We start from the raw sequence: 13,477 nt of genomic DNA, 5'->3' as shown, positions 1-13,477 counted from the left end.
GGTACATTTTGCATTTTTATCACGGTGCTTTAGCATATTTGATAGATGGAAGTCAAAGTTGTGGTTACAGCTACAGCTGTTCTATATTTGTGTTAGTCTGTGATACACGGACCGTCCACTTTTAAAACGTTTTATATACGTTATAGATCACATGTGAAAACAAATCTAATTCAAATTTGATAGGGAAGAAATTTCTCGTTTCGATTTTTTTTCAAATCAATTCTATTTAAATTTAAACATTACAAAGGAAATTGTGATTTTATTCATATTTTTTCCCACGCGTAAGGTATAGGTCACACTTAGTAGTTCTGTGCACTAGTTTGTGCCCAACGAAAAGTCAGTATTGGCAGCAAACGGGCTAACATTATATTCGGGTGCCTTATATGGGTCTGTGTTCTATCCTACTTAACAAATGGCCAAATTTCTATCTTTTTTTCTGTCCTCCTCAGTGAGGTACTTTCTTACAACTCGGCCGGGAATGCATGTCCTTGAAAGTCTGGTACTGTGGCCGCCATCTTGGTGGACAGATGACGTCACTTGGAGGTTCGCTCTGGGTGCTATGGCGACCAGAATCCTTGGCAGTCTGGGATCGGTGCGAGGGTGTGGCAGCTAACCGTTCTCCACCTGCGTAGGAGAAATCTATGTCAGAAAGCGCCATGCGGGGAGGTATCACCATACACTATATATAACTATGGTGGTTTCACCCACGAGAACCTGAACCTGAGAACCTGAAAGGCCTTACATTTCCCCACAACGATATTGAGTTCTTTATCAACTATTATAGCTATATAACGTCATGGTTCTATTTATTACTGAGCTATGTGAAATAACGACAGTATAGATGACATATGTATATAACGTCCATAGTTATTGACTTACCTTTCGGCAAATTTCTCTTTGGGAAGCTTTCCGTTTTTTGTTTAACTTTCGTGATTGAAATTGTATTGTGTTGGCTGTGACTTCGTGGAGACGGTGGAGTACTAGGCATGGGATCTTCAGAGAAAACCTGAAATGTTACAATGTTCGGAGGTAGGAACTGCGTCCTCTTTTCCCGGGACCTGGGGGTCCTCTGAACTTCCACCGCCCTGGGTTTCTTCCCAACCGTCGGCGTAGTGATGCGCACTAGCTCCATTGGCATTGCAGATCGCTGCCGACTGGCCCGGTATTCCTCGATGTACTTATGTGTGTCCTGGTGATGCACGAACGGCTTTGAGCCAGGCGGCAATACCTGCCTCCCGCCGTGGGTGTGAGCGACAGAACGCCTTCTCGGTACGATAGAACTCTTCCTCCGAGGGGAGAGGCGGCGGCGTAGCTTTCCCCCCTCCTCGTACCAGCCGCACATCGCACTGGAGCCGGGAGAGGCGCAGACGCATGGCGACGGCTCCAGAACAAACTCAACGTCTTCAAATTCAAGGCGACGTCCCGTGTTCATCTCCTGAGAGAAGGTGACCTGATGAAGGTAAGCAGAGAGCTGAGATCTGTCAGAAACGTACGTTACAACTACCAGGCACTCACAACGGTCCCATCAGATCTCGGAGTCTGCAGAGTACAAACGATAATTATGGGCCAATTCTCTGTGGTAGATTTATTTCCAAGCAACTATGAGCTGGCGAATCCTCCTGAGAGAGTTATACAGATTAATGCAGGGAAGTCTTTAAGTACAGCGCGATCGTTGTGAATAGCCAAGCACGGACACTGGCCTTCATATGTCTTCTGTACAGTGGCACACAATAAAATACTCATCCCTGTGACGCCTGTTGGCTTTTTTTAACGCAGGGTTGTTCACAGGACAGATCAGAACTTAGGGAATAGCAGCAAAGCCTACAAGTTACGATTTTGTTTATTGCAACCTTATTGACTTGATCCATCAGCAGTTAGCAGTGCCCACCGTTGGTGCTTTCTTTTCAAACGTTTGAAATATATGAAGAAGCAATGAAAGATGATTTTACACAGTCCTTGCAGATCTTGATTGTTTCCATTGATCCACAGACGTTGCCTTGAACTGTTGTAGTTCATGTTTCGAAACACATTTCAACAACCAGACTTTGATATTGCGACAGCTTCGAGAAAATGAAACTGATGTTTCATTTACAGAAATTAGAAAATGATTCATATGAGTAAATAGCGAAATACTAAATATGAGTTGTGGGTATTATGGCGGTGGCTTGCATTACACACTTGCAAGCAGTAGCGTCCATAGAAACATAAACTACAACAAAACAGCGATAAATCAGTACTACTTTGTTACCTTGTGAAATGAAGTCGACATGACGAGGCACGAGGCAGACCTTGAGCCCATGATTCCGAAGAAGGACAGCGTGTTGATATAAAGTCCGCGGTACCACACTGGCGGGAGGTCAGCAGTAAGTAGGCAGCAGCAGATATTCATGACGCCACAGTGGTTCACGATTGATACATGTCGTTTAGAGAATGATGGTTCCTTCCGATGTCACATACTATCAATCCACAATACTTTGGATAATCTAATAATAATGTATGGTATTCATTCAGCCTGTGAGAAGCACCTGACTTCTTCACACCTCCGCCATTACTCCATGATCCAAGACGCTTCCGTTCTTCTCGTTCTTCAAGTGAAACCCGTCCATCAAGCAGATTAAATCCTTTCGTCAATCGTTTTACATCAATTAGCAACTATTGTATTGAAGACGAAGACAAAGGAGGCTGAGATAAGAGCGATAAGTCCAGTGTGTGTCTATGATTGCGCAGACAGGTCGACAGGTATGGGGGCAATTATTGGAGGAAACAAAAGCTTTGGGTGGAGTTGGAAGATTACCAGTCGTTTGTTTGAAATGTGGGACACGCGTTTAGGATGTAATGTGTATCTGGAGGGAGGTGGCATGCTGAAAAATGTATACTAGCTTTCTACAATATCCCAGAATTCAAATGTTTAATCATCAAGCTATAGAACACCGACCACGCACTTTAACTACTGCGCCATCTAAGACATTTCAGCAAAGTTTTCTCTAATCCCAACAGTTGAGTTACACACATATTTTTCTGACCATCAATGGCTTCTGTATACGAATCCAAACATCTCTGTTTGTGAAGGCATTTAGAAATGTTGGCAAGACAACAAAAATGCCTCTCACTGTCGGCATTCTCGCGAAATGCCGAACGTTTCCAATAACCCATGTCGTCATGCTTTCCCACAATCCTTTGTGAAACAATTTAACAAAAACGTAGTCGCGAGAAAGCTTGTAACTTAATCAGTCGGTGAACCGGAACGACAGAAAGCCTAGAGTGCACTTAACTCATTCCGTGGTACGGTAGCCAAGCCGACAATCCGCCGCGCTCCTGCCTGGCATCGCTACGGTAACGCCCCATCGCCAGGGCCACGGCTTCTAGCCCTGAACACTTGAAATATTTTCGCCCAGAAGAAAATTGGTGTGTGGATGGACGGACCATGCCTTTTTGCTTCCCATGGAAACGTTTCCATCGTTACGACTCGGGTAGTGAGTTAGGTTAACAGGTGTGCGCGGCTGCGGTCAGGACGTGGGAGAGGGCGCGACACGGTAGACGGTAACATCGATTTCTCAACACCGGCTGGACGGACCGGCGAATATTAAGGTAAGGAGGGTGTTATAGAAAACGAACGCTTCAAATCTTTCCCCTTTAAATGCTAAAGAAACTTTCGACTTGTTGATACATCATACGGTACATGTGCATCACAGAGAAGTGAGATATTTTTTAAAGTTGGGTAGCATGTGCGTTGGTGTGTCTTACAACTGTGATTGAACCTGTAGTTTAGCAAATTTGTGTGACATCATGGAGGTCTAAAAACCGGTATTTTTTTAAAGCTTAGCGAAAACTACCTCGGGTAAGAGAAGCTTGTGGAAACAGTACCAAATCTTTAGCTATTTCTGGAAGTTGTGTCCTGTCTGTTTAATGTTGACAAGTCTATTTCAGTCTGTTTTATTTTTAGTCTGGTCAACTCGAGGCTATCTTTACATAAATTTCTGTTTGAGCCATAACGTTATATTTGTGGGCACAGTAGCGACAGGTCACCAACAAACCTTCACCGCTGGGCAAACAGCACCATTGTGTGGTAAAGTGAGGTGTTGTGAGTCATTGTCGAGCACCCATTCAGTCAAGGGTTCTCCGGACCACCGCGGTTCTCAGTCCCGTAGCCTTCACCATGTACATTGACTCCTGCGAGGCGCGGGGTTGTTCTCTATCCTGTAAGGCCGCACAAGCATCGTGTTTGGACTATGGGGCCTTTGTGGTTTTCGAGTAGAAAGTTGCACTTATCATAATCTATAAGGACGTTTCACTTTATATCAGGACAAGGATCCAGTTTACCATAGATTTATCTGTAACGTGGAAACGAAAACCATTCTAATTTTGCAAGGAACATGTGTTCCAGTGTATAGCTGTAATTTCATTACAAAATGAAAATTAACTGGTGGTCTATGCTTCCGACTGCAAGTAATCAAGTTTCACTCGCTGGGCCGTTTATGTGGTTTTGACCTGGATCTATGAGTTTGCAAAGATTAAAAAACCTAGAGAATATAATACTGTCACAAAAGCTAGAGTCTGTTTTCTAAAATATTCAAAATGTTTAATAAAGATCGATGCATTTTCACATTTCAAAAATAATCAGGGGTCAGAGTTGATTCTGCTGGAATGTTGTTCCGCATTTCTCTGTCTATGTTTGTCTGTCAATTTGACTTTTGCTTGTCTTTTTGTTCGTTCGTTCGTTGTTTGTTTCTTTGTTGTTGTTATTTTTGTGGGACAAGGGCTGTCAGTCTTTAAAGAACTTCAGACCTGCCCTGCAGCTAATCACCTTTCTGTCCATTTGCTTCCCCAGATCTACTGACCCGGGGAACATGATAAGTATTGGCCAGCTAATCCAGCCCGTCAACCCACACTAATTACCGCTAACCGGGCAACAAAGGGCATCCGCTGATCGGCGCCAAGATGGACTAGTTTCCACCAGGCCTTGGTCAGATCCTTCCTTCTCTCCCGACTAATTCTACTGGCAAATAATTTACGTTATTTGGACTGATTGCTACCATCCGCACCAACTTGGTGAGGTCTGGTGGAGACAGAATGGACACAGTTGTGGGTCTGGGCAGGGACCCCGCCCGCCCTCTGACCAGGGGCCGCTCGTGCATGCGCCAGGGTATCTTCGTATGGAACCACGATCTGCTGAAAATCAACACGGAAGACGAGACGGGGTTTTCAATCCGCGGGCAGCCGCTCACACTACACCAGCCCAAGAAGCAGGAAGATAACAGTGTGGAGGTCTTTAACCACCTTGATCAGCAGAAACCGAAAAACCTATCAAACCTCAGCATCGTTGAACCGAATTCTGAGCAGAGCAATCCCAACATAACATTAGAGCCAATAGAGACACAGAACGCCAAGACAGAGGATTTAGATGTGCGCATAGAATTCCTGACGTCCGTCATCTCCAAGTTCAGACTACAGAAGAGAAAGGGCTGTCTCCATCAGTTCGACTGGACGGCTGACCAAGGCCAGGGACAGCCGCGGTGCTCTCGCTGTGGGAAGTTGATGAGAACGGCACCCCGTCTGCCCGAGGTTCGTGACAAACTCACAAAACAAAGGAAAGACAGAGTTAATATTGATGAGACCAGTATTCCGAATCGATTAAAGGGGAAGCTGCTGTTCATCCGAGACGACGGAATACCACCAAAAACCGGGAAAGGAAATAAAAGACGGAAAGCAAAGAAGGTAAAACAAACTAAGAACACCTTTCCCGTAACTCCCACTGGAGAGTCTGTTCCAAAGACACCAAGTATGATAATCCAAGAGGTGGAAGAAACTAATGAAGACATATACAAGGAGGAAAGGCCGACAGGACCCAGGCGCGTGCTGGTTCGGTTCAGCAGCAAGCGGACAGTCAGGACGTTCGTGCCGGATGCGCCCGTATCTGGGGCGGTTCGCATTGTGACCAGAGACGCCTCGTGAAGTGTGTATCAGAAGGCATCGATCACCTTAGATGTGACACAGGGAATTCGGGATCTGCAACAATTCTTAGAGTTGTCATGACAAGAATAAAGGTACCGCGATAAGGAATGAATAGTGGTTATGGAGATCACCTGCAGCCAGTGACATGTTTCCAATCTTAAGTGGCCACTTTATGCTTCATGTCGTCGGTTTGTTGCATTTAAAACATGTATATGTCACAGTCCATCTCTATAAAAGTTACGGTATCACGCTACTTGAATAACGTTAATGTTTTATTCTATAGGAAGGGTTACTAGTAGATTGTGTTGCAAATGTCGTTATCTCCGGAATCAAAGTCTGAAGTAGTGTTTGCAAATACATGAGCTGCTTAGAAACGGAGAGAAGAAGAAAAACCTTCTCCAGGCCACCTGTGTCGATATTGTTCAATGAAACAGACCTGGTGTATGGTAGCCAAGTGTCCCAACAATGTAAGGTACACCTGTTAACGTCTTGTTTCATAGTAGATCGGTATCTAGAAACTACGTTTTTACGCACAGATTAAGTTCTTTTTCGCTTCTATTTCCACCAAGTATTACGGACCAGTCTGTCAGAAACGGTGTATAGATAATTCGTTGCTATGGTAACGGAAAATCAGACGGAAATCGATCCTTGGCAGCGAGATCATGTTACGGAATGTGGGATGATCTAATAATAGTTGTTTCTGAAGAGAGAACTGCACAAATGTGTGTTCGTTTTGTATGCACACTTTAATGTAAGCATTTGGTGCTGTCTTATGGAAACCATATCGTATCACCCAGTTAATGTTCTACAGCACCAGAGTCTAGCTTTTTTTAGAATTATACACCGACTATCCAATGGTCTTTCAAAGTACTGTGATGTGGTTACTTCAACAGACTCAATACTATAGCTAAATTGATTACATACATTCTCACATGTGGGGATATAACGTCATTACTGTGAGACCACACTCCATTTCATTAGCTTTTTGATAGCATACATTTTTAGGTACAAATGTCAGTATGGCGTTGCTAGTTTTAGTCAAATGTATACAGAGGTTTATAAAACCCGAAAAATGTTTTCATTATATTTCAACCATGCTATTTGCTATTCAAAGAACCAACAAACAAAACAACATTTAAATAAACAAACAAACAAACAAGCAAACAGACAAGCAAACAAAGAAACAACTGCTGATTTAGAAATAAACCGCTCTAATGACTCTTGTGATGAGATGTTCCATTGTGAGAGTCAGTCGTCCATGTCCTCCAGTTCCAGGCGCACGCCTGCTACGGACCTCGGCGTCACCACACGGCCCGACTTCTTCCGCTTACAGTACCTGATGGCAAAGAACCGGCCATAGGTGAAGGTAATGGATCATCTAGATGATAAAAACGATTACCAACAACTTAGTTCTTTATTATAAAGTTTATAAGTCTACATTAGCCATGAACTTCACGTAACAATTAGTGTAGAGTTGTGAAATGACAGAAACATGGAATACGCCTTGAACAATACAGACTCCATTTTTTTCAATATGATTTGATGAATATTATTGCACTGGATGAAGGATGGAGGTAAAATATCCCTACCTGTACGCCATCCCGCCTGCGGTGCTGACCATGGCGACCCCCAGTCCCGCCACCACTAGGATGAGCCACCAAGTCCAGCCGCAGTCCGAGAGGTTCCACACGTCAGTCTCACACTCCGGCTGTCCCGACTGGCCCTGCGGCTTGGGTGAATCACCTGTCGGAGCTGCAGTTTGCTTGGCGTCCGGCGGTGGCGTCTTCGATGAGGACGTAGTGTGTGTGGTTTTAGGGTCATCTGGCGTCGGCGTATTGCTCTCAGTGACAGCCGTTGCCCTGGTTACTTGGGTCTTCGTCGAGGCCATTTCAGTCTTTAACGTCTGTAAAAAAAAAGGAGGGAAGAGAAAAACAGAAAAGAGAAGAAGACGATTAATCTACCGTTACCTCAAATGCAAAACACCCCAAGTTGGTTGCGATCCCATCGTAACTAATCAATTCAGCAGCAATACATTTACTTGTGTTATCTTTATCGGCAATGCCTTGGTGATCTTATTGAAAATTTTTTTCTGGGAAAGAATTGGTTCACATTTTGGCATTTTCTAAAGGCCGATAGAAAAGTGAAGGGAAATGTGAAAAAATGTGATGTGTACTGATTGTCGTATGTAGCCTTATCATCATAAATCAGTTCGAGCTGTTTTACTGAGATGATCTAAAAACAGAAAAGTTATATTTTGTGTTGTCAACAAAGTGCAATGCAAGATATAGTACAGATTGATATTACATTCAGCACCAAGGACGTCACCATACTGTCTTACATTGACGACCCGCAAGGTGGCGCTACATACCTGTACCATCGAAAATGTTATCAACTGGTGTTATTGAATACGCATACATGTCCTGAGAAACGCTCTGTTTGGAAAGCCCAGCAACATGCATATATCTGTGGCTACTATGTACAGGGATTATGTTTGATCGTGGTAACAACTGTACACGTGTTGTCGTCCATAAAAGAATCGGTAATTAAATGTAACATTACTTCTGCTTCCTTTGTACTTGATGTCACGGTGTTTTGCGATGTGGACGGTTGTTTTGAAGATGTGGTGGAGGGCATCTGCGGTGTAGTTTGTGCAGTGGTTGATTGTTTTACAGTTGTTGTCGGAGGAGGCACCGTGCTTTGAGTGGTGGTAGCATGTTCTGTAGTCGTTGTCGGGGGTGTAGGAGTGGTAGGAGCATCGGCACACGAGAAGGCGTCACCTCTGTTGAGGCAGGCAGTCCCCGGTGGGCAGGGGCTCGAGGCACACGGCAACTCTACACATCACGACGTCGAAAATACGATTATTCGCTAATACGAATCAACGTAAATGATGTTTGCTGTGCCAACTGAATCCTATGCATGCAATGAAATAGCTGCCTTCTGTGGTATAAATGTCTTGGCTAATTTCATCATTTTGGCAATCGTTTTGCTGGCCCAGTTTTCTACAGAAGTAATTCCGCAATAACATGATGAAATAAATCTCAGAGCGAAAAATTACTCTTTTTCACATCTTATGTGAGGACATTTTCTCTCTTAACCTTTAGCCAACTTTGATTAGAAGGTTCCACCGATAACAGGAATTGACTAATGACCCACTTTCTTGACGATTTCGTACGGGCACACACAGAGGCAAAGAACCTTGAGCCATTACCCCTCTATGAACCGATTATTGAAGCCATTAACATTCTATACGGAATGGCTTGTAACAGCAAACACTCTGCTTGTCCTAGCTCCTTATGTCACACGTACTGTGTAATAGCTCAGGGGAACAAATCTTTATGGACCAAACTCGGCGGTACAAGAAAAACAATCATAGCTGTCTTATTAGGATTTAAAAGCTTGACGTTGTACATACTTTGGCATGTATTTGATACCCTGGGAGCCAGACCTTAACCAGGCCCGGCAGACAGTCTGTTCGGCGACCGAGGACCTTAGATAAGCTCTCCGGGGAAGTGTTAGACAGGGAGGTAGTTTGTCGGCCAAGTTTCTCTCGCGGCCTGGCTAGAGTCTGGCTCACGCCTAGATCCTACTCAAACATGATTTTAAGCATGAATACGCCGAAGCATATTTAGCCGCTCCCTGAAATGCTTCATCGTCGTGACAGATTATCTTGTCTCTTGGAGATATGACAATCACATATGCAGTTGCTGAAGTTGCGTTGTTTCAAGATAGATAATACGTTAGGTGCCTTTTCCGCCTTTTCATAATTTGTCTACTGTTTTACCCCTCTCCGTCTTTGCTATACAGTCATGTATTAAGTGCTGACAAGACAAGATGATTGAAACTTAGTCGGCTCTCCAACCTACCTGTCTGGCACGTTGGCCCAGCATAGTTCCTGGTACAGGTACAGTTATATCCACACCGGGCCTCCACACATGTGCCTCCGTTCTGACACGGATTGGACGCACATTCGTACGCGTCTGCAAAGTACAAAGGGATGCAGAAATATGTGTGTAAGCTAGCCTGCCCATTCTACTTTTCAATGCCGTTGTCACTTGCAGATTTCTGGGTCCATCTAAACTTCAAATCTATAAAAGTTTCCAGAAGGGCGATGCAAATACCAATGATTTGGTATGTCTGATAGACTGAAAATGTTATACTGAAAATCCACATTTGACCAGACATGTTGTAAATGATCTTCTAATACATACATTTCAAATTGTGAATGTTAGATAATGAACCATGATAGTGTTTGAAAAAGCTTTTTAGTTTTTGCAAGGGCGCATTTAAGACATATTCAATCTAGCGAGACGATCAACTTTGTATCTAAAGCTAATCACCTACCTGTGCACTGAGAAAATCCATAATGCACTTTTATGCCCCTTTTGAAGTAGTTGATGGTAGTGCTCTCAAACGTCACCAGCAGATGCCTCCCTCTGGACTCGTACTGACCTGTCGGCTGATCGTTTTCACAAAACGTGCCGAAAAGCGTGACGTTGGCCTCGGCGTCCGTCCCGTCGTAGATCTGCACCTTGTCCGTATGCGGACATTTCCCCCAGTAGTTGGTTCCTGTCAGGTGGAAATCCACGAACGTCAGGTTGCACTTCTGTCCGACCGGTGCCTCCAGGAGCCACTCACAGTACGTGTTGCGGGGGTAGGGGCGCGGGTAGTTCGGAGACGTGAACTCGTGAGGAGCGGAGTCTGTGTGAATCACAAGCGGTGGGGAGGCACAGGCAGCAGAGTCTTGTCCTGGAGAGGCAAACGGATCGTTAAGTGACAAGTGTGAGACTAAACTTCTTTATTGTGCTACGATATAAGAAATATATATGTAATGTGCAATACAAACACAATTTCCTGTGGGATACTCGAGCAACGTATGCAGGACTCTTTTGATAGAAAGGACGAATCAACTTTCAAGATATTTGTATTTGGAACGTCATAGATATACTATTGACACTTATCCAGCTCTTCTATAACTGCTTCTACATTTATCCACTATGTTTTATAGTTTCTACTTTTTGTGATTAAATATATGGATTTTGGTTTTGCCAAGTAGTATGAGTAAGAAAAATGTTTGGATGTATTTCTTGTTAATGTACAAAAGTAATTAACGGATAAACGTTAGTGTTCATTTGATTTTATTAGATTTCTTTATATCAAAAATTTTGCCGATGTTTATTACATCTGTTGCCATTGCAAAAGGTCATTTTGGAAACACAACCAGGGAAATTTGACCCCGATCGAAGCCATCAGTCTTTCACACATAAAAGTTGTCATAGATATCAGATGATTCAACATTTGCGTCACTAAGACATACTAGACAGGTGTTGATGAGGTGCTCTGTTTCAAAACTGGTCATTCGTCAATATTTTGTACTAAATGAATCTAAATCACAAGATTTTTTTCGTTGGCATCGTCTAAGCGACGGGCCATAGATAGTGAGAAGGTTGTCCATGGATGTTCTTCCTCGGCTATGTAAACTGTTTCGGTGGGTAGGTAGGGTGGTGATATTTTTCAGAAACAATCTATAGTTGGTGTAAAGAGACAACGCGTCTTTAAGAACTACCGTAGGCGTCCAAAGTTGCATAAACAAATGTGAGCCATGGCTGGAGAGATGAGCAGATGCACTTGATGTTCTAATTTTGGGCGGAATATTAATTGATTTCTTAATTGGGTGAATCAAGGTAAACTTTCGCCAAATTGTTGAAGAAAATAGCAAAACATCTTCCTGCTTGAGTATCGTGAGATTCACCGTAGTCGTAGCTACTAGTCACATGATGTTAAATTATACGCTCCGTCTGCCGTTGTAACTATGATATCTGTCGTGAAGGGTTTTTTTTCAAGTACGTTTGTACCATCGCCGAATTGTTTTCCGTCACATTGGTGAATACTGGGCTTCCTCACCATTACTAACCATGACATTCAGTGAGGTGGTCACCTATTGACTTGATATCAAGAAAAAAAGGGAAAGAAAGAACTTAGTGTAGGGCCTACGAATTGCAAGAGATATGAAAGTTGGTATAAAAGAAATCACGCTTTACATTTCAGGTTGCGCTCATTATAATAGGAAACGATTTGTTTTCCTTCTAAATATCTACAAACTTACTAGCTCTTTGTTCACACATGTGATGAGCTTACCTGAACTCAGCGCCACGCAAGTCAACAGCACCACAACCAACAGGGGAGAAAGACCCATGATCTGTCCCATGTCTGTGCCGAGCGTCCTCCACTGACAGTGCAAAAACATACAGACTAGGAAGGCAAGACTGTCTGGCGCGTCGCCAACATAAGGATTAATCTCAACGTGGAACGAGGCTTTATCATTTCCACGCAACCGATTGACGCAGCGCAGTGCGACGTTTGAACAGGCGTCGCTCTTTAGCCCTCACCGCGATTAGAGGCGATAGCACCGTGCCTTAATATCCCGCGATAGTGAATTGCAGACACTTAACACAAAATGAGTTTCATCCTTTTAATGGCCTTGTATTAAGACGAGAATTGGATATGGATTTGATAGAACAGGCTTTAAACAGATAGATTAGTTTCAACTATGATCCCTTTTATATCATTTCTATATGTCTAAAATTCAAAACTAACGTCTCAACCGGACACTGGAGTAGGGGCGCATGGTCTCCAGCTGAAAGAAGCGAGCAAAAATAAGGAAAAGACCAATGTCATATACCCGCCTGGGACTATTTTTCGTGACTTGAGCGACTTCATCCATACATCTATGTGTACCAACAAAGGCTGGGGTACAAGACAACAACAAAATGATTAGTATCTGTCAAACGGGTGTTTTTATTGTAGTTCCTTTATCAACAATGACAAACATCAATGTATCTGGTTACCAAAGAATGAGACAATAAGACCGGGGCTATTAGACTGCAGTTGGCGCTGAATTGCTTGGCGTTATCAGTGTTGTCCAGAAAGATTGGTAAACTCGGGACAGGTTTGGACAAACACGTGGAAAACAGGAGGCACGACTGGAATTGCTGGCAGGGGGATTCTACTCGGGTGCTGTTTTCGATGAATAAAGGTTTGTCTTAATATGAAAATCGAATTGCGGCTCATAGCTACATGCACACTTGTATTGGCAAACTCGGGGCAGGTTTAGACGTTACGTAAAAATACAACCAGTCCCATGAAATAACATGTATCCACGCAAGCATACTGTTCTATTGGTTCTGCGACTCTTCTTCCAAGCAAAAGAAAGTGCATGTTGATTCATAACTCATCCATAGAAACCTTACGTTCTATAAAGAATAAACCATCACAAACAAGAGATACAGGTCAGAACAAATGCACGTCAAACAGCTCCTGATCATTACCAGCATGCTGACAGCGCCTTCCAATACTTGCTGCGGATAGTTGCTTGTCTTTCTGATGAACTGAGCAAATCCAAGGACTCCAAAACTGTTAATCAGACGTGTTACAGCCCCATCTAGTGAGATTGTTAAGAACTACATAGAAACTGCAGAGAAACTGACACAGTATGTGTGTATGTGCACGTCAAGTAATAAGAATTACA

The 13,477-nt window shown here is 43.4% G+C and overlaps 3 protein-coding genes across 3 annotated transcripts; 1 reads left to right on the top strand and 2 right to left on the bottom strand.

Annotated features, from left to right (window-relative positions):
• Positions 1 to 427: 427 nt before the first annotated feature.
• LOC118423666 lies at positions 428 to 2,877 on the bottom strand. The gene is made up of 3 exons (XM_035831904.1): positions 2,249 to 2,877; positions 880 to 1,450; positions 428 to 624 (listed from the first exon to the last, which is right to left on the bottom strand). The coding sequence occupies exons 1-3, from the start codon at positions 2,387 to 2,389 to the stop codon at positions 446 to 448; spliced, it is 891 nt and encodes a 296-aa protein (XP_035687797.1). The 5' UTR covers positions 2,390 to 2,877; the 3' UTR covers positions 428 to 445.
• A 267-nt stretch (positions 2,878 to 3,144) lies between these two features.
• Positions 3,145 to 6,542, top strand: LOC118409430. Its single transcript, XM_035810462.1, has 2 exons — positions 3,145 to 3,588; positions 4,829 to 6,542. Exon 2 carries the CDS (start codon positions 5,071 to 5,073, stop codon positions 5,950 to 5,952), a length of 882 nt encoding a protein of 293 aa, XP_035666355.1. The 5' UTR covers positions 3,145 to 3,588; positions 4,829 to 5,070; the 3' UTR covers positions 5,953 to 6,542.
• Positions 6,543 to 6,679: 137 nt separating this feature from the next.
• LOC118409425 lies at positions 6,680 to 13,392 on the bottom strand. Its single transcript, XM_035810449.1, has 6 exons — positions 12,088 to 13,392; positions 10,294 to 10,698; positions 9,816 to 9,929; positions 8,512 to 8,783; positions 7,542 to 7,855; positions 6,680 to 7,288 (listed from the first exon to the last, which is right to left on the bottom strand). The coding sequence occupies exons 1-6, from the start codon at positions 12,194 to 12,196 to the stop codon at positions 7,201 to 7,203; spliced, it is 1,302 nt and encodes a 433-aa protein (XP_035666342.1). The 5' UTR covers positions 12,197 to 13,392; the 3' UTR covers positions 6,680 to 7,200.
• Positions 13,393 to 13,477: the final 85 nt, after the last annotated feature.

Source organism: Branchiostoma floridae, chromosome 1 (assembly GCF_000003815.2).
Source record: "Branchiostoma floridae strain S238N-H82 chromosome 1, Bfl_VNyyK, whole genome shotgun sequence".
In the NCBI taxonomy this organism is placed as follows: domain Eukaryota; kingdom Metazoa; phylum Chordata; class Leptocardii; order Amphioxiformes; family Branchiostomatidae; genus Branchiostoma; species Branchiostoma floridae.
The sequence above is the reverse complement of the archived record's forward strand: the minus strand, read 5'-3'. Positions and strand labels throughout refer to the sequence as shown.

Coding starts and splice junctions, on each gene's coding strand:
- LOC118423666 (XM_035831904.1), bottom strand. CDS start 2,389: ATGAATATCTGCTGCTGCCTACTTACTGCTGACCTCCCGCCAGTGTGG. Junction 1,451..2,248: donor TGTCGACTTCATTTCACAAG/GTAACAAAGTAG, acceptor TACCTTCATCAG/GTCACCTTCTCTCAGGAGAT. Junction 625..879: donor AAAGAGAAATTTGCCGAAAG/GTAAGTCAATAA, acceptor TCTCCTACGCAG/GTGGAGAACGGTTAGCTGCC.
- LOC118409430 (XM_035810462.1), top strand. CDS start 5,071: ATGGACACAGTTGTGGGTCTGGGCAGGGACCCCGCCCGCCCTCTGACC.
- LOC118409425 (XM_035810449.1), bottom strand. CDS start 12,196: ATGTTTTTGCACTGTCAGTGGAGGACGCTCGGCACAGACATGGGACAG. Junction 10,699..12,087: donor TTGCGTGGCGCTGAGTTCAG/GTAAGCTCATCA, acceptor TTGCCTCTCCAG/GACAAGACTCTGCTGCCTGT. Junction 7,856..8,511: donor CAAGTACAAAGGAAGCAGAA/GTAATGTTACAT, acceptor TTTTTTTTACAG/ACGTTAAAGACTGAAATGGC.